Here is a 27,811-nt window from a genome sequence, read left to right on the forward strand (position 1 = left end):
TTTTTCATTACATTTTAATTGTATTTTCATTTTTTTTTTTCAGGCAAGCTCAGACAAAGTGTCCGTGGTGTGAACAAGTGATTATTTTTATTGGTCATCCGGTTAAAGTTAGTACAGTGAATTGAACAGATTAGACATGTGACTGTACAAAACCATTAAGAGCGGAAGAAAGACTCAAGTTAGACACAGTTGTGGTTGTTACATCATATAAATTTCAATTTATCCCAAGCAGCTGACTCTCCGTAAATAAGTATTATTACCGTCATATGTAAATACAGTTCAGACTACAGGACGGGTAAAACTGTACAATGCAAAACTAAAGATTGGAAAACTATAAAGTCGATGGTCCCAGTCAAGAAATTACGGGTGTAAATTATTGTTACCTGTGTGAATAATGAATTTCCAGCATCTTCAAAGCAGACGTATACCGTATATATTTATACATTTAAGTTCCAGCTGCTAATATTGGAAAATAACAAGAGTGGTTCTCAACATTCACATTGGAAAATGGCTGATCGCTCTGGTATGAAATGTTACGTTTCAGTACAAAATTGCCTTCCACAGCATTAATACAAATATATATATAACAATTAAATGGGTCAATTAAAAGGGGGCATTTTCTTAGAATATGAAATAAAAATTCTGAAGGGGAGTTTTGGACAAAAAACAAACAAACAAACAAACAAAAACAAGTGCACAATCTGGACTTGTAAGAAACCAGCACCACCTGCAGAGCAAATCATGGAATTACACGCGGAAAGATTGTCTCTCCTGACTGGGATGTTACCGCGCTTTCAGCAGGATGACGTCGCAGCTATGACGTCATAAATTAGGATACAGTACATAAAACCTTTCTATTATAGTGGCTTAAATAACAGTTATGTGCTCAAATGTTGTTGTTGTTGTTTTTGAAGGGCTTGACCCCTCTGAACGTTTTTGAAAATTCAGCCCCAAACGCCCGATTCATTTGGCAACATGAAATTTGGTAAGCATGTCTGTCACGAGTACACCTACAAAAAAGTCTCAAGAAGCCATGCCTGAAAAGACAAAGGGAGTCCGCCATTTTGGTTCAAAGTGGCCATTTCAGGCTCATCGTCACCATTTTCAGGGCTCCTTCAAAAGTAACAACCTTGCCCGCGTGATATTTCCTTTTCTGATCGCTACCGCATTTGAACGTTGTCGACGACAAAGTTGGGCGACGCCGCATTGCGAACATTTTGAGATTTCGCCATTGCATGTGGGCGGAACAAGGCCTGAAGTTTGATGACTCGCCATAAAACAAGAAACGAATAACTGCACAACGTCTCACAGCCAGGTTCACTTTGCAACAAGGAATTGCGTAGGCATGTCTACCATGAGTAAGCCCGCAAAAAAGTCTCAAGATCCCGTGCCGGAAAAGACACAGGAAGTCTGCCATTTTGGTTCCAAGCGGCTAATTTGGGGTCATTTTGGCCATTTCCACGGCTCCTTCAAAAGCACAACTAATTCTAGAGATTCTGCTAGCAAATTGTAGCCACATACACAAGACAGATGTGCAATGCTAAACGATCTCAGCCTCATGGTTCCCACCCATGGTGTATATTAGAGTATCTGTCTCCAAGAAGCACATACGCAACCTAATGCACACGATGCGCTTACGCATGCATTGCCATCTCAGCGTAATACGGGTTGCATTTAAAATAGGAGCTGGTCCCTTTGTTGAAACATTGCTTCTCAGGAAGTGCCGTCCCATTTGTTCCACTTGAATAACGCTGCAAACGCTAGATAGTGTCCCAGTACCCGGCTTTTAAAAGTCCTACGTCCATATCTCGGTGGGCACCATGGCTTCCTTGGTTCCGACCGAGGGCATGAGGTTGTGCTCCGACAGGAAGTCGAGAGGAAACTGCACCAGGAAGCCGCGGATCTTGCGCAGCTCCTCCCGAGCGCGGCTCAGGTCGGTCTGGGCCAGGCCGGGCTTCGACTGGTATCGCTCCAGCTCGGACATGTTGCGCACCAGCGAGGAGGGAAGGCAGCGGAACACCTGCGGAGCAACGTACGCACACTTACCGCCGTACTTGGGACTTTTATATGCATGGCATTGCAGTGTTTTCCATACAAATATTTACTTTAATTATCCCCTTCATACTTCATTTGCGTATCATGATAGACGAAGCAAGTTCGGGACAAAATTTGAGTTACGTCGCTGCCGTTAGAACGGAAGTACGTCATAAAAGGGGGGACCCTCTGTATATGTAAGTTGTCGAAGAAAACAGTAGCACAGAGAAAGCATTTTTGGTCCAGTCTCTCGTACCTTCTCGTAAATGGTGGCGTTGCGGCCGGCCGTGGTCATCCACACCTCCTTATAGAAGCGGTCGCTGATGGGGTCAGAGAGATCGATGGCGGCGTCGCTGTGCCCGCCGAGGATCGTTCTGGGGAGTAACAACAATAAAGAAACATTTTCAGAGGAAATCTGCAAGACTTCAGCATATTTTGTGCATCTTCAGCTCAGTGAACATCTCATGGCTTATCGTAATTTCTCGTGTATAATGCGCACCACCAAAGTTGACCTAAAAATTCTGGAAAACCCTTCTACCCATGTATAATGCATTTTTACAATGCATGAGTTTAAGCACTTTATCTGAACCATATACATTTTTTTAATTTACTTGCTCTTATTTTGAAATTCACAGCCTTACTTTTATTTAGTAAATGAGAAAACACACAGTTGTGCTCATATGTTTGATTACCCAGGCAGAATTTGTAAGACGGTTACAATTCTTTAAAGAAAACATGAAGGGCGAGGCAAAACAAGCATTTCAGAAAAGCATTATCATTAAACAAAACATAACCATAAAGAAATGAACGATGGCTGTTGTTCAGTCATATTTAAAAAAATAATAATAATAATTTTAAAAAGCAATATTTCACAAATTCTGCCAAGGTATGTAAACTTATGAGCACAACTGTGCATACAGTAAGTATATGCAGTCATACGTAGTACCCCTGTCATATTGGAATGAAAGTGTAGGCTACGCTTTTCTCATAACCTCTAGGTGGCGCTGACATTGGAATGAAAGTGTACATATTTTTCATAACCTCTAGATGGCGGCATATATTTATAAAAGGTGAAAGTTTTCTTTTCATTTTACCCTATACCTATGTATAATGCGCACTATTGACATTTGACATTTTTGGGGGGGAAAAATGCGCATTACACACGAGAAATTACGGTAACTCTCAAGTGTGTTTTGCTTTTTCTGTGGCTTTTTTGCGACGCCAACACAGATAGGTAACAGAAGAAAAATATGATGATAAACACAGAAGTGTAACTTATTGTGACCAAAGACAGCGGTACAAGTTTTGTGCTGGCTGCTTAGTGCAATATGGCTAAAGCGACGTTAATAAAGTTTTAAAGAACCCGACCTATTAATCAGATTATTTTCAAAATAATCATAATCAGCCATAGTTTTGCCGATGATATTATAGTCTTACTTCCTCATGAAACAGTAAATGCTGCTCAGTGTCGGAGTCAATCAAAATGATGTTCTTGTGCCGTTTGTCCACTAGATGGAGATCAGACTTCATTCAATCCAACTGGCATTATTTCCAGGACAATGGTGGGATTGTCCCAGTTATGGCGTGCCATGATTTATTAGCAACAACAATGGCAGATGAGCATGTTACGTTCCTGACCATGATATTGCTTTTACAGCAAAATCTCACCATCAGCAACAAATTGAGATGGACAACAACACAAAACACATGCACTTAAAGCCACCGCGTATGACAGGAGAAGGTTTTGGGTAAGTTTCAGCTTTTGTTTTGGTTTTCTCCGGGTACTCCGGCTACCTCCGACATCCCAAAGACATTCATGTTAGGTTTACTCAATACTAAATTGTTCCCAGGTGTAAATGTAAGTGTCAGGGGTTATGTGATTAGCCGGTGACCAGCCCACCGTACGCTGCTTCTCGCGCAAAATCAGATGGGATGGGTTCCAGCTGACCCGTGACCCTGACGAGGACAAGTGACACAGAAAATGGGTGTACGCAATGCATAAATCTCTCACCTAAAGCACTCCAGACGCAGCCCAAGAGCATACGGGCCGGCCTCGAACTCGCGTCCGTCCATCACCGAAGCCACCTTTTCCGCGTCTTCCACGATGACCGCCACCTCGCTGTCGCGCTTACCCAGCATGCTCCTGTCGTTGATGTTGGCCGAGCCTGATGGAAAATAATCAGAACGTTGCCGTGTACTGGTCCTTTGTAGCCAGCGGGTGGCACAAGAGTACAAAGCTTCAAGGCGTTCAGCTCGCGCTTATGCAAATTTCACAAGAAGGCGTCAGTGTGCCGCACCGATGATGACGGTATTGTCGTCGGCGATGAGCATCTTGCTGTGCACGTAGATGAGCTCCGTCACCAGGCGGCCCTCCAGCTCGGCGTGCGTCCGCAGGCCGGCGAAGGAGATGTAGTTCATCCAATGGTCGTCCACTGCGGGGGGGGGGAAGAGCGCGACCGTATATCAGACTCTCGGCCAAATATGACTATAAGGCTGGGAAATACAGAGCAACTAGAACACAATGTATTTGTAAAAAAAGTGAAAACGTTAGATTGCCACATCCCTAAATAAATCATCCATCATCACGGTTGTCCTTTGCCCTTATGTGGTGGCGCAGGAAATAAAGCCCCCTTGGACGCTCACTGTGCCAAAGCCCTGCAAGATTTGCGGACGCGACAAGAGTTTCAACTCCGAGTTTTGTTCTATTTTCGGGGGGGCATTCCGCTTTGAAGTAACACGTGATGCCGTACTTACTCTCCTTCTTCAGCTGGGAAATGATGGAGTAGTCCCCTCGGATCATAGTTCTTTAAAAAAAAAAAAAAAAAAACAACAACAACAACAAAAATACAGTCAGTTCCAACACTTTCTTTCTACATAAAAAAGCATCATCATTGCGCTTCACCTGTAATTGAAGTGCATGACGGCCTGGATGGCGTTTCCCCCGCCGGTGGTGATGTCCCCCTCGAAGCCGGGGAGCAGGGGGGTCACCACGTACACGCGATACTTCCTGCCCTCCCTGCCCGCACATACGATGGCGCACGTCAGTTACGGCAAGGCTGGACACTTCATTAGGTACACCCAGTTGAGAGCTGTACTATAATATTTCACAGTTTCTCACTTTCCCGTATGAATGCTCTTTGAATGGTTTTGCGTAATCCTGCGAACTAACTCGCTTAGCGACAAACGGCGAGCTAAACATGACCACTTTGTGCTTTGCGTGCTTGGCAGAGGTAATAATGTAACGAAACGATGTGATCGAGCGCATTTCTCCACCACGATAATAAACATTTTGTTCAGTTAGTTGCAAAAGAGAGCATTCTAATCGTTTTGAAGGGAACACAGGTTCTCAACACAAAATAAAGTGGCTTCTTCGGGTACTTGTGCGCTCTGAGGATCCTCTCGATGATGGCGTCTCCGATCTTGTTGTACACCATCCGGTTGTCAGCACAGCTGATGAAGAACTGGTTCTGCAAAAATACGGAGATGCTTCATTTATTTGTGTACTAAGAGTAATGGTACATGGAATGTATTGTACAACTAAGTAGTCCTACATTGGAGGTATTGTGGTACAAATAAGGTACATTGCACTTGTTAAAAGATAATCTCAGCTGCAACTAATGATTACTTTAAAAATCGACTAATCTTTTGATTAGTTATTCGCTTGATCGATGAATCGAATTTTTTTTTTTTTTTATAAAAGTCCCTTGTCCCTTTTTAAAAAAAAAAAAAAAAAAAAAACAGGACATTATTTCAGATTGACAGTGCAGAAAAGGCACAAACATAACTTGTGGTTTGGTCGGTGACATGTCAGAAAATTGGCAAATATGTTGATCATTGTTTTCAAAAGTAAAACCGGATGTTTGCAAATGTCTTCTTTTGATTAAACACTAATAATAGTCATTCTAATTGCATGCAGGACTACAGAAATCCGAGAATATGTACTGCCGAGAGGCTGAAATTCAGAGAATTCGGACAATTTTAAGTTATATAAGGCCTCGAAATGATTAATCGATTAGCAAAATAAAGGATTAATTGATTAATTGTTGCAAATCTAATCACAATGACCAAAAATTTCCAATAAATTCAAAATAAAATAGAGTAAACTATAAGTTTCTTTTTTGGATGCAATTATTTGATCAACTTTATTAATATTTTGATAATTACTATAGTTTACTTTGAAGTGAATAGCTTTTTGCACTTTTTTTTTTTTAAAGGAAAAAAAATCCAATATTACATTAATTAACATTGAAATATAACAAAATGGGAAAATATAATGCACAGTGAAAATAATTAAAGTTAGCAATTACACAGTATTTAATTTCGGTTTAAATCAATGTAGATGTAGGCTTTGCTCTTGCCGATAAAACAGAAACAAAATCAGAAAAACAATGCGCAATTCAAATAACTCAAGATAAATATTTGAGCTTAAATTCGAGTATTTCTTACGCTTTCGTATGAGGTTAATCTTAACTCAGATGTAGTGTTTTCTATCCAAAAAAAAAAAACAGGTTAAAAAGGATAACATCCTCACGTTGGAGTAGTTCTTTTTTTTTACCTCAATGTAGATGTAGTGTTTGCTCTTGGCTATGACTTGGATGTATGCGTTGTGGATGGACTCCTCGTGGTACTTTATGCCGGCCGACCAATCGGCCGATGACCGCAAAACCTTACAGAGGAAAAAAAATAAATAAGAAAAGACCGTTAGCTCCCCTTTCACCGTTCTACACTCACGGCACACTTCCTTAGGTACACAGTGAGAGCTCCAATACTAAAGCTGAATTAAAAATCCATCCTTGATACACATTCAATGAATAAGGAAGACCCTAAAATGGCTCCTTTGAATCAAAATGGCAGACCTCCTGTGTCCTTTCAGGCAGGACTTTTTGGTGTGTATCCACATGGTCGACGTGTCGACCAAATTTCAAGCTGCTAAGTGAAACTGGTTTCGGGGGCCTGCAACTACAGTAGTTTCTAATGTAAACTTTGACTATTTTTAAAATGCGGCCATTTGTTTGGTCTAAGAATAGTAGCGACAAAGACGCTAGTTCAATAGGTTTAACTGGTTAACCACCCACCCGTACATAAATATGTTTAAATCTGTCAAACTATATTTCATAAGTGGCACCAAAGAACAAAAAAAACAAGGTTGTTAGCTTCTTTTTTTTTAAAATTTATTTCTTCTTTTTTTTTTTCACGAGTTACGTAATGTTGTTTTTGGCCCACGGACTCTCTTTTGTGTCCCTCCAGCAGCCCTCGCAGACATGCCGGTTAATGCAGGAGCGCGTACTTTATTACAATATATATATATATATTTTTTGAAGGCTTCCTTCGCAGTCGTTGTGGTTAATAAAGCCCAAACCTTTATAACCCCGATCGCAGGGTCCTCTTACCTGCACTTTGGCATGCACACAGTCGGGCACTTGGTATCTGAGCTCAGTGGCGCCGGAGTGAGACTTTGGCAGCAGGAATGGATAAGACAGGGAACGGTACTTTGGCTTCATGATCTGGAGGAGGAAGAAGGGAGGAGGAGGAGGAGGAGAAGGTTGGGGGGTGAGAAGGTGTGACCTCACAGTGGAACGCATGGGTGGGAAAGTCAATGTACTTTTTCCACACTTGCAGTGAGACATTCCCTTGAATTTAAACAAGGGAGTGTTTATTGACCTGTGTGTGTGTGTGTGTGTGTGTGTGTGTGTGTGTGTGTGTGTGTGTGTGTGTGTGCGTGCGTGTGTAGCGAGACACAAAAAGGTGTCACGTCACCTCAAGTGAATGATTATCTTTTTGTGGAAACATTCCAGCACAATGAGTGAGAAAGAAAAATTCTCTACAAATTTTATATATTTGAACCAACAGAATGGCAACAATGCAAATTGACAACGTGAAAGTCACAAATACATAAAGTAAATTAAGCCTGTTTAAAGGACAAAACAAACAAACAAACAAAACAAACTGCTTGCACGTCATGATTCATTGATTGTGTGGCTTCTTCTGGTGTGCCTGCCTTGGCCACCAGGGGGAAGTACAATACAGACACTTGACTGGTTAGCACATCTGCCTCACAGTTTTTCGGACCGGGGTTCGATCCCCGGCCCCGCCTGTGTGGAGTTTGCATGTTCTCCCCGTGCCTGCGAGGCTTTTCTCCGGGCACTCCGGTTTCCTCTCACATCCCAAAAACATGCGTGCTAGGTTGACTGAAGACTCCAAATTGCCCGTAGGTGTGAACGTGAGCGTGAATAGCAGTTTGTTTGTATGTGCCCTGCGATTGGCTGGCGACCGGTTCGGGGTGTGCCCCGCCTCCTGCCCGAAGACAGCTGGGATGGGCTCCAGCGCTCCCATAAAGCGGTATAGACAATGGATGGATGGATGGATGGATGGATGGATGGATATGCATGAAGAAGACAATCACAACTGCGCAGTAAGCTGCAGTAATACGAGTTGTTTTTCCACAGAGGAGAAAGAATATATAGAGAGATTATAGTTATATTGTCTGTCTAAATGTGTCGCTGTATTGTTTGTGTACAAATATCCGTTGCTTAAAGGGTTATCACAGCGCGACATCGATGCCGTTCGTTAGCCTGTCGATGGTGTTTTGCATTGTGCCTTAGCATCAAGCAGGGAGAAATTCCCGAGGCAAAGTTACGTTGTTTTTTTGTTTTTTTTGTTAAATACGCAACTTTTAATACGCTTTGTTTGAAGTAAGCACTTGGCTTCTTTTTCTACCAAACTCCTGCTAGCAATCAATTTTATTATGTTATTTTATAGTAAAATCATGATTAATAGTCGTCATAAATTTAATTAAAAATTATTAAAGAACATTTACTTTTATTATCTGTCTTCATCTTTATACACTACATCTATATTAGAGTACATATTATCATACTAATTGAAGAAATGTCCACTTTTTGTTAACGTCCGTACTATTTGTTATGATTCCAATATTGTTATTATTGGCAATAACAATAATAATAATCCAGTAGATGAATGCTGTACATGCCTTGGTGAAGTTCCAACGCTGAATGAAGTGGCGCGCCACGTCACGAGCAGCTCTGCCGTGCACCACCGAGGCGATGTCATGCCACGGCATTCTGGGAGTTGTGTACCTGTCGATGAAGTCTGCACACAGCACGGGCGGGGGACGAGGGCATAATCATTACGACTTTGTCTCATAAAAACGCAACCTCTCTAAAAGTAACGTCATTTCAAATATCCGTTGTGTTAAGCGATATCACTAGCGAGACATTGATGCCAGTTTGGGTGGCTTATCTATGGCGTTTTGCGTCGTGTGTTAGCATTAAGCTAGCAATTCCACGACCTGCAAGCAAGTCTCGAAGAATTCTTGTGAAGTTCACATCATCGCCATCATAGCTAGCGCTCGTGAACTCATTTTAATTTTTAGTTGTTTTGCTCGCAACTCAAAACAGAAAAACATCCGTGCATCCGCAAAAAACACGCAAGTCGGGTCATTTGTAAGTCGAGGCGCCACTGTATTTGAGAACGAGGCCCACTGCAAATCAATAGCATCTTTGCAACAGCTTAGTTTTTCCTCGCTAGCTGTATTTTTCTTTACCGTCGTTATCGGATCATATTTAATAACTGCTGCACACACCGTCAAAAGGTTTTTCCAGCTGAATCCAGTCCCTGTAGACAAAGTTGCAGTAGTCTTTTCCATGCCAGAAGCGAGTGTTTCCCTGCAACTCTCCCACACCCGTTTTGAGGCTTCGCACCGAGCCACTCCCTATTAACACACACACACACACACACACAAATTCAGATTCAGGCACAAAGCGGGGAAAACTGAGTCACGAGCGGAATTGACTGAACGTTTGTCGTACCCGAGCTGTCCACGCTGCTGACGCTGTCTGCGTGCTGCATGGTGTGCTTGTGCAGGTGTCGGTACAAGCTGAAGCGAGCGCGCCGGCTGCGGCCGACGCCCTTCAGCTTGGGCAGGTCCACGGGGTCTCCGGTGGGCGTCCCGCGTCCGTTGCTGCGCGACACGCCGTCGACAGGGGGCGCCGCCTTGCTGGACGGAGCGTTGGCAGAAGCGGCCTGAAGAAGAAGACGACGGGTAAAACGTTTAACAGACAGACAGACAGACAGACGTTTTACAGTGGTTAACTTCTTTTTTTTTTTTTACAATTGTGGGACTGGTAAAAATGTTAAAACTTTACCTGTACAGCTGATAAAGGTTGTATGATGGCCACGTTGTGACCCTGGAACAGATGATGTCTATTAACATGATTATACCCTTATGACAAAAAAAGTTTTATCATTGTTTTTTTTTTTTATTCTAAAAATAAGAGTCTGGTAAAAAAAAAAGTTATTTTTTTTTTTTAGCTATTTCAATTTAAAAACATAAAAATATATAATAATTTCTATTATCATTATTTCCTAAGGACAAAAACCATGTATGATATACAGAAATATTAATAAAATAAAATGTAATTTGTTTATAATATATAATGTTTTTGTAATTTATTGAAAAAGTAATTAAAAATGTATAAAATGTATGATTTACTACAGAAAAGAAGAGCCTGTTAGCCTATAAAAAGCCTTACTATCATCATCATCATAATCACCATCATTATTATTATCCTCATTATTATTATTATTATTATTTCCTCACTCAAACAACGTTTGTAAAATTATTTTTAACATAAATAAACTAAAATGTTATTTTTTTTTCTATTACCATGCACATTATATGTCATTATTATTTATTGTGGATTTAAAAAAATAATAATAATAATAATCATTTATTTCTCGCTACCATTATTACCTATGGAAACAAAAGAGCTACAGAATTCCCACAAACAGAATGCGCGCGTGTGTGTCTGACCTGTTCGAGCGCCACGGAGCGCGTCACGCTGCCGACGTCCGTCAGCCGGTGCTCCCGGTCGTCCCAACGACCGTACGCCAGGTCGATCCCGCCCACGAAGGCCGCCGATTGGTCGACGACGACGATCTTCTCGTGATGCGCCCACAGGTAGACGGAGGAGGACACGTGATCCGGGTGGCGCATCACCTGACACCGCGCGCACAGGGAGGAAGTTGTAAATGCGATACACTCGCCGGCCACAACATTAGGTACACGGGCGAACGTACCTTGATGTTGGGGTGTAGGTGCATGAGGGTTCTCTTGCTGTAGCCCGAGTTGATGCCCAATGCCAGCTCCACTTCCTTGTACAGCATCACAAAGACACGCACTCCTTGTTGCTGCAGGCACACACATGAAGTTGTTCAAATTGGGAGAACACAGTTGGATTGTTTTTGAGGGAATAAAAGCACAATACAATGAGAATAACACTTATTTGAGGAGGGGAAGTCAAGGAAGATGAAGAAGAGCAATGTGCAGGATCTTCTCAAGTTCAACTCAAGAAAAGAATGAAAAAATAATAATAATCTGCGTTTTGGCGCCGCTACATTAGATTATTACCAAGATCGGGTAACAGTCGAAACAATATGACATTTTCTAAGAAAAGAAATACAGCACTGTTTTCATAAGATTCAAACAAATTCTAGAAAAAAATACTTTTTCCTCATAGAAATATGGCACTATGCTCATAAGATTGCTTTTTTTTTTTTTTTTAAACAAAGCCCCCAAAAAATCCAGTAAAAATAATTATTCTTTCTTATTTTTTTTTCTTTTTGTGAAAAATATGACATTCTCATGAGATTAACCAAAATTCTCTAGGAAAAAAATACAAATTTGACTTACTCTTGTGCGCTTTTTTTCTTTGTTGAAGTGACATTTTGTCTCCTTACATGTAGAATGAATGTCTTGATATTCAGATTTTTTTTCATAAAAGAATTATGCTCACAAGATTACTTTTTTCCTTAAACGAATAGAACTTTTTTCTTCTGGAAAAAATAATCCTTTTGTCAAAAACAAATGACATTCTAAAAGAAACAAGGCAATATTTTGATGAACAATTCTCATTAAAAAAAAAAAAAAAAAATCTAAAAGAAAAATATTTTTTCTTGTAAAAAAAAGAAGACAACTTTCAGGTAAAAAAAAAAAAAAAAATATGGCACAATTCGCATAAGATTGCAATTTCTTTCAAGAAAAAAAATACATCCTCTCTTTAACCATAAAAATGTTTTCTCATAAGATTAACAAAATTTGTCTTGGGAAAATACTATTTTACTTCAAAAAATATGCCTCATTCTCGCAGGATTACGCCGTACCCTATGAAGTCTGCCCAGCAACAAGTGACTGTGAAAGCGTGTCACATTGGCCTGCTGTTGGCAAGTGAGTGCATCTTCACTTACAGCTTTACGCCTGAGGATGCAGTCCAGCCTCCAGCGGTTTCCCTCCACCACAGGTCTCTTCAGGAAGATCTCTGGACTCAGCCTGGACCGATATAAACCCTTCATTATATTTCATATTCCGACGGAATGTTTGTGAAACCGAAGATATTCCTAACGTTGCGGCTTGTCACCGTCTGTGGCTCACGTTAGCATCCGCAGCGCACGTGTGCGCAATTCCACTGGCTCACGTTACACATAAAAATAAAATAGCTGAGACCACAAGCCCAGTTACGTAGTGCATAACGACATCAACATATCCGTAGATTGTCAAGTTTATTTTCGATGCTAAGTGACTGAGCGCCAGCGTAAGCCTCCCCGCAAGCCGCTGTGTTGGTTTCCTTCCCTTTTTTTTTTTTTAGCTTAGCAACGAGCAACTCACGACACTCACCACCAGTCGGTAATGAAGATTTCCTCTCTGGCCTCTTCCAACGCATCAGCCACGTCCTCCATGTAAGTCTTTCCGTTCACGTACCTGCACGGCGGAGTCACTCAGTCACCAATATGTTCATAAAGCACAATACTGTACATGCAGCTCTTTTATAGGGCAACGAGCCCTATTTTTTTCCCCATTTTTATTGACTGATTTTTATTGTGAAGCACCTTGTTACTGTGTTTAGAAAGATGCTATACAAATAAAGTTAGTATTACTATGATTATTATTTTTAGTAAATATAATTCTGTCGTAAATGGACACCACGTGCCTCACCGGAAGGCGGTATGACCATGTGGCTTGTCCTAAGCCAATCACTAAAGAAAAATAGTAACACGGCATAAAGAGGTTGCATCCAGAAAAGGAAATACAATCAAATCATTTATTTTTCAATGTGACCTTTTCCTTGTAAATATATGGCAGTTTTTTTCTTGAAAAAAAATAAGACTTGCATGGCATTCTTATAAAATTACAAGTTTGTTTGAAAAAATAATGTCAAATAATACATAATTATTTAAAAAAATATGAATTATGAGAAATAAAACGACAATAATTGTGTCGGGTAACAGTTCAAATTAAAATCTGCCACCTTGAAGTGTGAAATCAAAACCCTCTTTGGCAAACTGTTAGAATGGTAGTAGTGTGCATTTATTTTTATTCGCGCAGCGATGGACTTCATTGTAAAGTGCTCGTAGCTTATTATATATTTCACACAGGAAAGCCCAACTCGGGACTTGAGTCGCAAAGAACTGTAAAGCGCATTGCCCTTTCAAAACAAATACCTTCCTAAAAACGACATATAACACATTTTGTACGACCGCACTGACCATTTGGCAGGAATGTTTTCCTGCTCCTGCGCAAAGGAGCCGAAGCGGTGAGCCCGCAGGAAGGCCTTGCCGTGATTCCTGACGAAGCTCTCGATGCTCTGACCCCACCAGCGGGCGTGTCGGTAGCTGCTGCATTTGAACACCAGCGTCCTGCGCGCACATGACGTACACTTTAAACTAATGTTGGCATGACAGTTGCAGCTGGTAATCATCGCGCTTGTAGCCTGCGGCGGTGCGCAACTGTGTCTTTTGAGGATCGCCATTTTCAGTAGCAACACGTAGCGGCGTCACGTTAAGATCGAAAGACGAGGTCACCCACCAACACGCACACACCTGGAAAGACTGTCAATCCTGACCCCGTGCTTGGTCTCGGTGTCTTTGGAGTCCATCTTGATGCTGAACTCTTTGTCCACCAGCAGCACAAAGGAGATGGCCCCCGAGTCGGGCTTCATGTACAGCAGGAACGAGTCCTTCACCACCAGCCACCTAATGCACGACACAAGCACACACACAAACATTATCGTCATCGTGCGTGGCTTTGTGTAAACCTTTGGTGGACGTGTGATCATGCTTTATGTTGCTTGCTGTTTTTTTGTTGTTGTTATTATTGTTTTTTTTTTGGGCAGAGGAGGACTGCGGGAAGCCAATCATCACGGAGCCGTAGGTGGCTTGACGGAGCCTTCCAAACGTGTGGGATTATTTGTTTGTGTTCTCGCAATACATTGTAAAAAAAATGCTCACGTAATCATTTGGCTGTGATAAAAAGAAAGAGGCAGCGAGAACACGAAAAACATCGTACGAAATACCAATCAGGAAAAAAAAGGACTAAGAACAAAGAGTTAGAAATAATACATGCCAACCGTGAATGGATAAACTAAAAATAGACATCTGGTCACCATAAATGCATTCATACTGAGATTGTGACAGTTATCCGACTACTGAAATGGGAATTTTCCGCCAACTAACTAACTAGCTAATAAACCGGTTTGAGGACAAACAAGGGAGCGAGAGAAAAGAAATAGAAGACAGAGGAAAAAAAGAGGAGAGCACAAACCGTTTGGACCAGCGGTAGCAGGCTTGTGTGTGACCACAGCAGTTCATGCCGGGGATACGATGGCCCCCGGAGCGCTTGTGTATCATCCCTTCCCTGCAACACGCACACAAATAAACACATACAAACGCACAATAAGGACAACACACGCGGTTTAAGGAGTAAAGTCAATACACTGTTGGTTGGGGTCGTTACCGATAAGATATACTGGTAAAAAATAAAAAATAAAAATACAATAAAATAGATGGATTAAAGAAAAGCATATACATTTTGAATACGATTCATATAAAATGGATAAAAATACATGTAGCAATGCAAATACAAAAACTGCCGTTTACAAAAACTGTTAAAAAAAACTGCCGTTTTTGGGGAAACCGACCCACGTTCTACTGCTGATTACTAATGAAACAGGAAAAAGCTCCAAACAAACGTTTTTTTTTTTCACAAAAAAAGTTGTGTACGTTGAAGAATATATTTGAAAACCTAAAATATTGATCTGAATTTTCACTGGATTTCAGTGAAGAAAAGCAAAGCGCTCACAGTCCTTTGGGGCCCAGGTCGTGAATGAAAGACAGCTGGCTGACGTCAATGAACTCCATCTGAGAAACGACAACAGACGGCGGCATCACACTGGGTGGCAATTGGAATCCCGCTTAGCTATTAAACGCAGAGACCTGGCTCCTAATATAGCGCTAAATACGCTCATCAAAAAAAAAAAAAAAAAAAAAACATTTCCAAAAACGTGTGAACATTATTAACATGAGTGACGGCAGCTCGTGGCAACTTGCTGGCATGACGGGATGCTCACAGTGTGGTGATATTTGAGATACAAAGCCATCTTCAGCAGCTTGTTCAAATAGTCCTCCAATTGTCTCTGGCGAAACACACATACACAGACACACAAACATTAGAGCGTACTGGAACGTGACAAAAATCGCCCGACCACTTAATTAGGTACAGCAAGAGCAGTGGCAAGCAGTTAAGATAAAAATGCTCATTGTTTTATTGACACCGTATTCATTTCACAAGACAACTTCCAATTGGTTGTTGTTGTTTGTGATGCAAGTTGTTTTTACATTTGTGTAATTAGCATAAAATGAGAACTGGCACTTGGCCAGCAGGTGGCAGTATAATACATACAGACCTACTCCACATAGACTTGATCAAACACACAAGACTTGCAACTAAGATGTAATAATGCAGTATTAGTCACTTTTTCAGAGGATAAAGAATATATGCCTTTGAGTTATATTGTCTGTCTACACGTGTTGCTACCACTTGTGTTTAAATACGTTTTATTTAACGGTTTATGATAATCACAACATTGTACTATAATTGCTACGGTATTTTGCATTGTGTGTTAGCATTAAGCTCGCAAAGTTTTGTAAGGCAAAGTGAAAGTGTTTTTAATTAAATACACAAAATATGTAATTCTCTTTTTTGTGTTCAGTTTGACAATAAGCTTCAAATGGGAGCGCCGAAAAAAATATAAAGCTTGAAGCAAGCACTTGGTCTCTTTGAGAGGAATTTTTCACTATCTGCAATTATTTAACAAAATGAATAATAAAGTATGTGTAAAATTGTGATTTTTACCAATATTTTTTATTTTTATGTTTTGTATTAAATACAGTAACCAATTACTGAGTGACATAAATGCCTAAAAAATACAACATTAATAAACACATTTTAATTGACCAAGTGTAGGAAAAAAAAAACAACGGGTAAATGAATGCAACACATATTCCACGACTCTTGATAATACAAATGCTCAGTGGGCCAGATTATGCTTTGCTCACGCCTGCACTGGACCAGGCAGGTGTACCTAATTTTGTGACCCGTGAAGGTACAAACACTGCACAAAAAAAAAAAAAAGTGTGTGTTTTGAATCACGAAGCCATGGGCACGCATTGCGCCGCGTGTTGACGTACCCGCCTGCTGGACACCTGCTCGTCTCGCACCAGCTCGTCTCCTCCGCCCCTGGGCAGCGAGGGCATCTCCCTCACCTCGCTCTTCCTCACCGTCCTCCTTTTCACCGTGTGGCTGCGACACAAGGAGAAGGCCGGTGAGAATCCGCTGAATTTGCTCTTCCGAAGCGTCGTCGCGGTGCACGGCACAGCCCCGCAGGTGTTTGCGCAGGCTAGCGCGCTTCGAACGAATAAATTGACAGCAGGGTGTGTGAGTTTGCCATTTTGAAGGCAGAGCTGCGGATATAAATGTTCTGTCGAACACTGTGACACAGACGCAATAAAGTAAAGTCAACAACACAGGACACGTTATTAAAAGCTTACGAGTGTTTTTGAGCTAGCGGGTACTCCAGTCGTCATGGACACAAGAGTCTGGTTTAATATTTTTGAAAGACCGTTCTGTGTGCACTTTATATTGTGACAATGTTGTGTGAATGTCTTGAACGCGCTCCCTCAAAGTTTTGAGCACTGTTAAAAAAAACATTTATTTATTTATTTTATTTTTTAAATCACAGGACGGAAGCAAGTTATCGCATTGCGCATTGCAAAGCATGGAAAGCGGGATTTATGTAGGCATGTCGGAATTGTTTTGGGATTTTGTGTCATAATTAAACTTTGCGTTGGAGTTGATTACGGTACGCTTGTCGAGAAAATTTCCAACTGGCACCCCATGTCAAAAAGGTTGCCGACCCCCGGTATCTCCTATAGAGAAATAAAGAGAATAGAACGATGATAAAGTCTGAAAATGGAAACAGAATTGGATTGGCAATTGGGGAAAAACAAGTTTTAACAGTTGGAGACTGTGTTGTGTTGTTATAATTCGAGAATTACGAATCGCTATGGATTAGCTTCCTCATTAGCAAGAACGCCGCCTCTTCAAATGGAACGATAAATTTGCTTTTGTTGCGATAAATCTGTGATACCAAGAAATATTTTCTTTTGTTGTATGTATTTTCATATACAGATAGTTTTATCACGTAATACGATGACTAAAATAAATGATAGAAAACGCATTTGGTTAAGTGTTACAACAAAATAAATAATAGCTAAATAAAGAATCACTTCAGAGCCAATCTAGTTAACTGTTACGCTTCCAACATGCAAATGAGGTGGGCATGGCCGACCTGCGCGACGGCAGCGGTATCCTCATGAAGGTTTTGTACGTCCTCAGCTCTCGGTGCAGCTCCATAAAGTGCTTCTCCTTCCTCTTCACCACCCACGTGAACTCGCCGTGCTTCATCTCGATCTTGAACACGGCGGGCAGAGACTGCATGGTGGGAATGTACAGGAATGAACCGGACATTTGGAGGCAATTTGCGGCAAAGCGATTATTGCCAGTGAATATTCTCTCTCATCCAGGTCATTTCATTCTCAGCAGTACTAGCCTGGCGACTGCTGCCCTAACTAGCTTGTTGTTGCGTGAACTGAGCCTGCTCGTTGAGAGGCAAAACGTCTTCCGAGACAACCACAACAGCCCAGCTGCGATTGATTCGATGCCCTAAGAACAGAAATTGTTTCATGTACAAAGCGGGTGGAAGAATTTCCGGTCATTTTTGGGAAACATTACCGGGGAAGTTAAATTGGATAATAATCCCAGTTGTTTCAGAAGGATGATGGGCAATTACTGTACATGGATTACACAGAAATGTAGGTTTATCCATTATTGCCCAATATTTTGGAAACTTCCCATACGTATACTGGAAGGTTGAATTGGGATTTTTTTAAATCGTCAACTGTTCCCCTTTTCCTAGGAATGAGTGAAAAGAGGCATTACAGGGCCCAGAATTCGAGTCATTTATTAAAACGGTTTCATATCGGGGTCGGGCGGAATCCTCGCATCTCCAAAATCATAATTTTTCAGGGGGAAAAAAAAAATGCATGTTTGTTGAACCATTAACAGGGCATCGTCAAAGAGAACAAGCCATTTTCAAACTTGAGACTGGTTAATAATTTGTACAAACAAGTGAGTAATAGTACTACTGATTTGAAAATATGAAATGGACCATATTTGGACTTCGGAGGTTTCCACCTGGCGCCAGCGATATACAAAGACAATGAAAATTTCTGCTATTTTATTGGAAGCATTCCCTGGGAAATGAATTTAGGGGCTTTGGGGAAATCGTGGAAAATACATGGGGATGTGTGGGAATTCAATGGAAAATGGGAGCGATTTATTCAAACTGTTCCACATAAAAAGTGATTGAGAATGTCATGGAAATAATGGTCTTAACTGGAAATTTTGAAGAATTTATGAAAACTTTCCTGCACAAAGGGGAAGCAATGTGACACTGCGCAATTGGGGAACTAATCCAAAAGTCAGGTGTTATTCTTATTCGTGGTATGTACCTTATTGACGCTCCTGTGCTGCGACAGGTTGAAGCGATCCTGCGCCGACGTGAAGCGTTCCACCTCCAGGATGCGGGCGGTGATGGGCACCGTGGGAAGGAAGACCTCGGCGTCGGCCTCTTTGAAGCCCACCGTGGCGTACACGGCCGAGAACGGGATGCGGCAGTCCTCTGGGGGAGCAGAGAGGCCGGTGGCAGGGGTGAGAGTCGTGCATGTAGGAGGCTTAAGCGAGCGGAGCGAGTGGGCCGCTACGCTGAAGAATCTTGACTTCCCTTCCAAGATTTAGATGCTCTCTACGCTACTGTGCTTCAGAGCAACTTCTGCTCCTATTACATTTAGTTTGATTATAGTCTTACAACACCCAAGATCACTTTATACATAACAACTACTCGTTTTGCCCATCTTTGTGTTTCTTCTGTTGTCCAATTGTCTAGAAAAGTATTTCCCACCTTTTAGGCTATTGAGCCAAGGCACATATTTCACATTTTCAAGTCAAACTTAACATAAAACGGAGAATGACTCCTCGTGAATTTAAAACAACCACACTGCTCGGCCTTTAAGCCCGACATCTTAAAGCTAATACTAAATAGCATCGATGTTGCCGTGCTATAACCCTTCAAGCATCGGACTGAACACTAACGCCGACAATCCGCATAGACAATTTGAGAGTATTCAGTCATAAATTCTTTATCCTCTGTGAAGCACAACAAATATTAGTGCCGTACTGATGAACTGCGAGAGGACTTGAGACGTCTCAATGAACAGTACATCCGTGTGTCTGCCTTCAGATGGCCAAGGCGGGCACACCAGAAGGAGCGGCACAATTGATGCAGTGTGACAAAAACTGTTTCACTCTTTTTTAAATTCTATTTCATGATGTCATTACTGCATGTTTGTATAAAGTACATTATGGAGTGCTATTTTTATTTTTCCTCATTACAATACATAATTTTTCGTCATTACAATGCACACAACAATGCACCACTGTATATTAAAATAATGACGATCTTGTCTCAATTTCATCACACATTTGGAAGTGTCAAGTGGTAGTAGTGTGAAATCTGGGCCTGTTTAGTTGATGGCAAAGTAATTAATCAGTTGTATGAATGGCAACAGGTGAGATACACAGGTTAATTGTACGGTGCAGCCATAGTAATATTCATACACATAGTGTACCCAGGCAGTTTCCCTCGTAGTCCACCTCCTCCCCATCGTCGATGTCTAACTCCCGGGCATCCAAGCTCTCCACGAAGTCGGCCATCCCGATTCCGTCAGTCACCGCTGCGTCCGAACTTTCGGCGTTCACCAGATCGAGTCTGCTGGTCGAAGGCGGAGCCTTGGCCAGCATGCTCAGCAGCCGCGGCAGCCCGGACGCGGGCGCGCCTGAGAAGAGCGTGGAAAAGCAAAACTGTCATTTCCCTTAACGGGCACGATACCGAACGAAGCGTAGAACGCGGAGCTCGCCGAGCGGCCAAACAATAGTAACAGGAATATATTAGCTCACGGGTTTTAAGGCTTTGTCAGCTGACGTGTTCTGAGTGACTTTTCTTTTGGGGCTGCACCCAAATGAGTCAGAGGGGCGACGTCATTGCAGACTCAAGTGAGCTGTGAGCGTGTACACTGAGCGTGGCGTCATCAACCAGCTAACAGACTCCCGCTGCGACGCCCAGTACGCTCACAAGTGAGTTTTCTATATACATGTATTTATCTACAGTATGTGTCCGTAGTATATAAAGTGTTAGGACCGCATTCGCTTTGTTGCTTTAATGGCATTATTCACAGCAGTCATTTTGACATAGTAAGACAAGAAACAGTATGCTGTTAACAATGACATTAAATATGGATTTCTTATCATCTCATTTTTTGAAACAAAAAAAACAAGTTTGATCAATCAATGGAAGCTGTATTTTTTTTTTAAATCCATTTGTTTTATTTTGAGCCCAAATAAAGAGAAATCTGTTTTGATTTTTTTTAGGGAAGAGAAGTTAGGAGGCTTCAGATTTCTTTCACTTGTTTACCGATACAAATCTTTACTTGTTTCTATTATTTTCACCCATAAAATGTTTTTTTTTTTTTTTTAAATGGTCTATTTTTTATTTGTTTGCCCATAGATGCGGTTTGTTTCCCTAATTTTCTTCTACTTTGGAGTGGTTTAATTTTTTTTACATTGTTTTATTGTCACGCCTAAATAATATATATATATTTTTTTTTTTTTAATTTTTTTTTTATGTTTTATCTGTTTTTCTACAGATTTTGAAATCAATTTTATTGATTTATTAGTCACATTTTTATATTTTTACATTTCAACATAAAGAAGCTGTTTTTCAGATTTCTTTTCATTTTATTTTTGCTCGCAGAAGCTGTTTTTCTTCTACTTCTTTAATTTGTTTTGTTTTTTTAAACAAAATAGGCGGCACGGTGGACGTTCTGAGGACCGGGTTTCGATCCCCGGCCCCGCCTGTGTGGAGTTTGCATGTTCTCTCCGTGCCTGCGTGGGTTTTCTCCAGGCACTCCGGTTTCGTCCCACATCTCAAAAACATGCATGATAGGTTAATTGACGACTCGAAATTGCCCGTAGGTGTGAATGTGAGTGCGAATGGTTGTTTGTTTATGTGTGCCCTGCGATTGGCTGACGACCAGTTCAGGGTGTACCCCGCCTCCTTCCCGATGGTCGCTGGGAGCGGCTCCAGCACGCTCGCGACCCTTGTGAGGAGAAGCGGCTCAGAAAATGGATGGAGGAAAACAAAATACTCAATTCTTGCACTTTAAAAAATAGCCTCATACATAACGAATTGATGCCCAACTGAAATAAAAATGCAATTTATTTTGAGTTTTATTTAATGCCACACGTCATGCACATATTAACATCAATCAATAGGGTTGTCGCTTTGACATGAAACTATTCAAAACGTGCGCCATTATCCCTGGAACTCCAAAGCGGATAAAATAACATTAACAGAAACGGAACAGTTCTTCAGATCATTTTCATTTGAGCAAAGCACACTAACACCACTTATATCAAACAAATTGTCTTCAACTTGCTAAACCTGTTTTTTGGGGGCGGGTGGGGGGTAAACATCCTCAAAAGAAATGCACAATACAGAATTCAACATGCGCAGTCATCCGAGATTGCCTCATGTTGGCGTTACTCTGTTAATAAAAAGAAGGAAAGCAGCTGACTCGGCAGTCTGAAAAGAAGATTGAAGTGTTTCTTCAGGACGAGCCTTACTAGAAATTCTGTGCATGCGTTTCACTTCACAATGTCATCTCTTAAATCAGTCACTTTATCAACTAGTACCGTTTGCAGTTTTGAGCAGCATTACTTATACATGTTGTTAGCAGTTTTATTCGTAGTAGTTGTCGTCGTACAGTAGGAGCAATAGATTTTAGCAGTTGAAGTGGTTGTAGTCGTAGTTGGCTGCAGTTAGAAATTGCTGTAGTAGTTGTCGAAGCAATTGTTGTTAGCGGTTGTTATTGTGCGACAATGCATGGATTTGTTTGTAGTTTTTCAAAGTAGCAGCCGTGTGCAGTTGCTGTCAGCAGTAGTCTGTTAATAGTTGTAAAAATGATCGTTGGTAGTCATTGTTAGAAGTAGTTGTTAGCAGTTTTTGCTTTTTGTTAGTAGTAGTCGCTGTGAGCAATTGCTGTTGTAGAAGTACACTCGATATAGTAGCTGTTAGCCGTTGTTGTAGTCGTAGTAGTTGTTAGTTGTTGTTGTAGTAGCAATTGTTTACAGTTGCGGTTTGTTAATAGCTGTTTGTATTTGATAGCCGTTTTGGTAGGAGTAGTAGTTGTACTAGTCGTAGGTGTTGTTTGCCGTTGATTTTAAGCAGTTGTTAGTAGTTGTTGCTAGCAGTTGTAGTTTGTTGACAGTTGTTGTTAGTAGCTGTTTATCGTAGTTGTTGTGTGTACACATGTATTGGAGATTTGTCATTGAATGCCCTGAAAAGTGGCCACATATTCATATATATATATATATATATATATATATATATATATATATATATATATATATATATATATATATATATACACACACATACACACAGTATATTTTTTATGAATATTGAAAAGTAAATCAGCCTACAACCCATTAAAAATATCACTGAATGTCACACGAGAACAAACGGCAACAGTTAACATTCCCAACTTCCGGACACGTTCAGACACGCACCGACCCTCAAAAGAGTCGCTACAAGTCCCTCACGGCATTTTCATTCACCCACTCAAACTCTTTGAACATTTGTTCATCAAACGTGTTTATGTGCAACAGTTGAAGTGACCATTAGCAGCTGTTGTTAGCAGTAGCAGTCAGCAGTAGCTGTTTTAGCAGTAGTAGTTGTGGCTGGTATTTATTGCTAACAGTTGTTGTTAATAGTTGTTGCTAGCAGTTGTTTAAGAAGCAGTTGTTAGCAGTTGTTTGCAATTGTTCTAATTGGCTGTTGTTATATTAAGAATAAAGATTTAGTCATTTTTGGTAGGTATGGTTAGCAATTGTTGTAGTAGCAGTTGATGTTAGCAATTGCTAGTAGTTTTTTGTTGTTTGACACTATTGTAATCGGTTGTTAGAGAATGACAGAAGGAGTTGTAGTAGTCGTTAGCAGTTACTGTAGTAGCAGTTGTTGACAGATGTTAGTAGTTTTTATTGTTTGCAATTGTTATTAGTTGTTGCGAGCAGTAGTATTTAGCAGTAGTTGTTGTTGTTAGTAGTAGTTTGGTCAGCAGTGAGTAGCAGTTGTTAGAGGTAGTTGTAGTTTTTAACAGTTATTGCAGTAGCAGTTGTTAACAGAAATGATCCTTTTGAATGACACAATTTGACAATTACATTTTAAATGATTTAAATTATTTTAAATGTATTTCTTTTCATTTGATTTAATCAACAATTTGACACAATTTGTTTATTACAATGTCGGACCATAGAGGCTGCTATTAATCGTCAAAGTTTTTGAGCAGGAAAACAATGGAAGTGGGAAACCAGCAAAGATTAAAGACTAACATCTGCTTAACTGAATACCTAGAAATAGCAGGAAGCGCATAACTTTTGCATGGGTTAACCAGGAGGATGATTGTTGCAGGGTTGTATCTCGTTCGCTTTACATAAAATTGACTGACTAAAAAGAGAGCGAGGCGAAGGCACTCTTAGTTTCAATGTAATAATTTATGATAGTACTGCGCTATCTCCCAGCTCTAAGAATAACCATGACCTCCCGTCAGCAAGACCCACACGGAGGTTAACTGCAGGGGGTGCTGGAATGCAGGGCCAGGGCTCAGTGTTTGCATGTACACACCGCTGGCCGATACACGCACACGCACACACAAACAGAGACTCACACACAAAAAGTGCATCCGTGCAACCTGGCACTCCATCGCGGTCGAGGTGAGATTATAACAAGAACACAAGTTATCGCTCCCTTCCCTGACTTCCTGCTTCCTGTCCCGTTGTCATGGTGATTTTTAAAACGGCGGCCAGCAGCTTGACGTATGAATATTAACAGCGCTTCTTAAATGTCACTTAGTTGAAATGCACACGGGGGGGGGGGAATCGTCGGGCAGGAGGGGAGAAAAAAGAAAAAAAAAAAAAAAAAAAAAAAAGCATGTTGAGTGGGTGAAGAAGACGTGAGGAGGATGGCTGGACGCCGGGAAGAAATCCTCTCTTGCCACGCACTACAGAGCCTTTAAAACATATTGATCTGCAGAACCACCATGATGTGATACCGAGAACATAAATACCATTTATAAATGAAATCATGTTTAGTTCAATTTAACTTAGGCTGCCAGTGTGAAAATTCCACCTTCACCTGTGTAAATTTGTGCCTTTACAATGTGATTTCTGGAAATGACTTTCTTCAGGATTCTGATTGGCTAAAAATGCTTTGTAAGTTTGAGTAAAGGCACCACCTTAAATAAAATTCAATTAAATTTAAATGTTGATAATTGTAATTTAATTAAGCAATGTGACATTTTCTGCCTTTATTTTGCCCTTTCCAGGAATTACTTTCTTCAGATTTTCGATTGTCTGAAACCGATTGAGTCATAGCACCGACTGTGCTTTGACATGTCCTTACCAGCATGACAATAGGCCAGTTTTAATTTAATTTAATTTAGGATGCGTGAAAAAACACTGCCTGGCAACACTTTTTCCACCAAGATTGCCAACACGCTGAAACTGAGCTGGGGAACGGTGGCGAAGACCATACAGCGGTTTAACAGGACAGGGTCCAATCGGAACAGGTCGACCAAAGACGGTGAATGCGTGTGACTCCGTCTCCCTGGATATGGTCCAGAATGACGACTACCGGCGTAGGTTCCTCATTGATTTCAGAGCATCCTGTCATGATGAACACACGTGCCGGATTCCGTGCCAGTAAGATCCGAGTGTGCTTTATATTAGTGGCACAATCGCGCATTGATCCATAGATACAACGCAAAGCTCGTCAATGTAGCGTTAACGGAGCGTGCGGTGCCAAGCTCCTCGTGGCGCAGATGGTACAAATGGAGAAGATGGGCGAAAGAGAGAAGGATCGAGAGAGAGGAGGTCTGTGTCACCTCTCTTTCTGCCCACACTAAAGCTGCCTATTATCTAATCCGAGGGAAAAGAGGGTGGCGGGGGGGTGACAGGGACGCTCCAGGAGGCGCCAGTGACAACGAGGGAGCAGTCATGGTCATCGCCGTAGCGGCGCCAACACAAGGCGCCATTGTGCCACCGAGGGAGTCGGGGGAACCGCTCGCACGGTCTTTTTGGTCGGCGTGGTCGTCGCTCATGTCATCGTGACCGTGACGGAGCCAAAATTCAAAGCCTGTCGCTTGTGTCCAGACCACTTTTGGACACGCCCTGGTTACCGTAACACAGCAGAGAGGAGGAAAAGCGCTCTGTTTTAAAAAAGCTCACTTAAAGCCACGTAGACTATGTGAACAAAAGTCAATTAATTGGCCTACAAGTTAAAAAAAAAACAACAACAACAACACACAAAAAGTCTACCATAACTTTAAATTCTTGGTACTATGGATATAAAAAGTCTACAAAACGCCCAGTTCAAATGCCAGCTTTTTGTGATATATAGAAATGAGACCAAGATAAATCATTTCTAAATCTTTTCCACCATTAATATGAACTATAACATGTTCAACTCAACTGGGGGGGGTAATATCTTTTCCAGAGGGGAAATAAAAAATTCCCAGGGCCTCCTCCCGGTGGGACGTGCCCGGAACACCTCGGCGCCGTCCAAGGGGAATCCTAACCAGATGCCCCGGCTACCTCATCTGGCTCCTCTCGATGCAGAGGAGCAGCGTCTCGACTCGGAGCCCATCCCGGACGACCGAACTTCTCACCTTATCTCTCGTGAAAAGCCCGGACAGCCTGCGGAGAAAACTCAATTCGGCCTCTTGTATCCGCGATCTCGTTCTTTAGGTGACCAAAGGTGAGGGTAGGAACGTAGATCAACCGGTAAATCGAGAGCTTAGCCTTTAGCCTTAGTTTTAATACATTTTGATTCCAGTCTTATGTCACGAACTTATTTTCAGACTTGCATGACAGTTAGCGAACTTTTGCACCCTGTCTTTACTCACAGCTGCAAAACATCGGAATAACTTTCAATTTTAGGTAAACCTCGAGCATTTCATTTTAGGCCGGGTAGAGGCGCGCTTCCCTCTCGAGGCTTGGATTGGAAATCGTACAGTCAAAAGTCTTTTTTTGTGTGTGTGTGTGTGTGTGTGTGGTTCAATAGCGCTATAAATTATTCCAAATGCAGCACACTGTTTGCAGTTGCACATCTGGAATACATTGAACCCAAGTTGGCTTTTTGGACTTTGTACAAACGCCAGAGCTGCTCATCTACAAATATGCATTTTCTTTTCAAGGCGGGGGCTTACGCTTTACGACAACCATTAACACTCACTGAGCCTTTAATTAATGAACCTCACTGACATGCGGCGTATGGAATGTGGGAGGATGTAAACCACGTGCAAACTCCGCACAGGGAGGCCGGAGCCCAGATTCAAACCCCGAACCGCAAAGCAGAGGTGCTAACCACTAGGGCGCCATGCCACCTGTTTGGTCATGGGGGAAAACAAAACAGACAGGGCTGATGATGCTGTTGGGAGAAACATGGAATGACACGGTCGAGCGAACACACACACACACACACACACACACACTGAGGGCGAATTAAGAATGTGTTACTGTACTCCAATATTCCAATCTATCCATGACATTCCAGCAACTACACGTCCCCAATGGGTGTGTGTCTGTGTGTGAGCAAACACCTGTGGAAACTTACACAACTCTCTGTTTCTGTCAGTGTCGACACACAAACAAAGTAATAATGATATGTGAAAAGAAGAGCAGCAAGACATTTTGGGGCGGTAAAAGTGTCCATTTGGAGTGCTCGCAGACACTGACACCCCCCAAAAAAAGACACAAATAGAACAACCGCGCCGCCGAAACGAGAAAGCGACGTGAAACGTCACCTACCTGCTCTTTGGGTGGACGTGAAGTCCACATGTTTTCTTTAGTTCGGTCCACTTGGTGAGGACAACAACAACAACAACAACAACAACAAAAAACACGGTAAAAGTGAAGAAAGCAGCAAGAACAACAGCGCTCCTCCACTCGCGGGTGTCAGGAAAAGTGTGACAACCAGCAAAGAGTCAACTCCGAGAGATTTCTCCAAAGAGGCGGCGCGAGAAACTCGAAGCCAATCATAGATGAGAAGGCGGGGTCGTTGGGAGTCTCGACCAATCGGAAAGGAGCGATTCCTCCCGGGGAGTCAAATGCCGAGGAATTGGGCGGAGCCAATGGGAAAGGGGAAGACTGGACTTGCTTTTACGTCATCGCCTCAACTCTTGTCTGTTTTGT

At 41.6% G+C, this 27,811-nt stretch overlaps 1 protein-coding gene across 2 annotated transcripts; it reads right to left on the minus strand.

Annotated features, from left to right (window-relative positions):
* Nucleotides 1–68: 68 nt before the first annotated feature.
* Nucleotides 69–27,582, minus strand: pld1a (phospholipase D1a). 2 transcript variants are annotated; one of them, XM_061696227.1, is made up of 27 exons: nt 27,428–27,582; nt 20,134–20,340; nt 18,958–19,127; nt 17,736–17,878; nt 16,576–16,687; nt 15,456–15,521; nt 15,188–15,246; nt 14,651–14,743; nt 13,930–14,082; nt 13,597–13,746; nt 12,728–12,811; nt 12,301–12,382; nt 11,134–11,244; nt 10,868–11,053; nt 10,200–10,241; nt 9,864–10,077; nt 9,638–9,766; nt 9,026–9,144; nt 7,425–7,538; nt 6,590–6,700; nt 5,413–5,501; nt 4,937–5,050; nt 4,789–4,838; nt 4,332–4,466; nt 4,046–4,199; nt 2,291–2,408; nt 69–2,020 (listed from the first exon to the last, which is right to left on the minus strand). In XM_061696227.1, the coding sequence occupies exons 2-27, from the start codon at nt 20,303–20,305 to the stop codon at nt 1,796–1,798; spliced, it is 3,195 nt and encodes a 1,064-aa protein (XP_061552211.1). In that variant the 5' UTR covers nt 20,306–20,340; nt 27,428–27,582; the 3' UTR covers nt 69–1,795. The 2 variants fall into 2 exon arrangements, with proteins under 2 accessions (XP_061552211.1, XP_061552213.1); XM_061696229.1 differs by lacking the exons at nt 69–2,020; nt 2,291–2,408; nt 4,046–4,199; nt 4,332–4,466 and adding an exon at nt 4,482–4,689.
* Between the last annotated feature and the right edge of the window lie 229 nt (nt 27,583–27,811).

Source organism: Phycodurus eques, chromosome 14 (assembly GCF_024500275.1).
Source record: "Phycodurus eques isolate BA_2022a chromosome 14, UOR_Pequ_1.1, whole genome shotgun sequence".
NCBI classification, from domain to species: domain Eukaryota; kingdom Metazoa; phylum Chordata; class Actinopteri; order Syngnathiformes; family Syngnathidae; genus Phycodurus; species Phycodurus eques.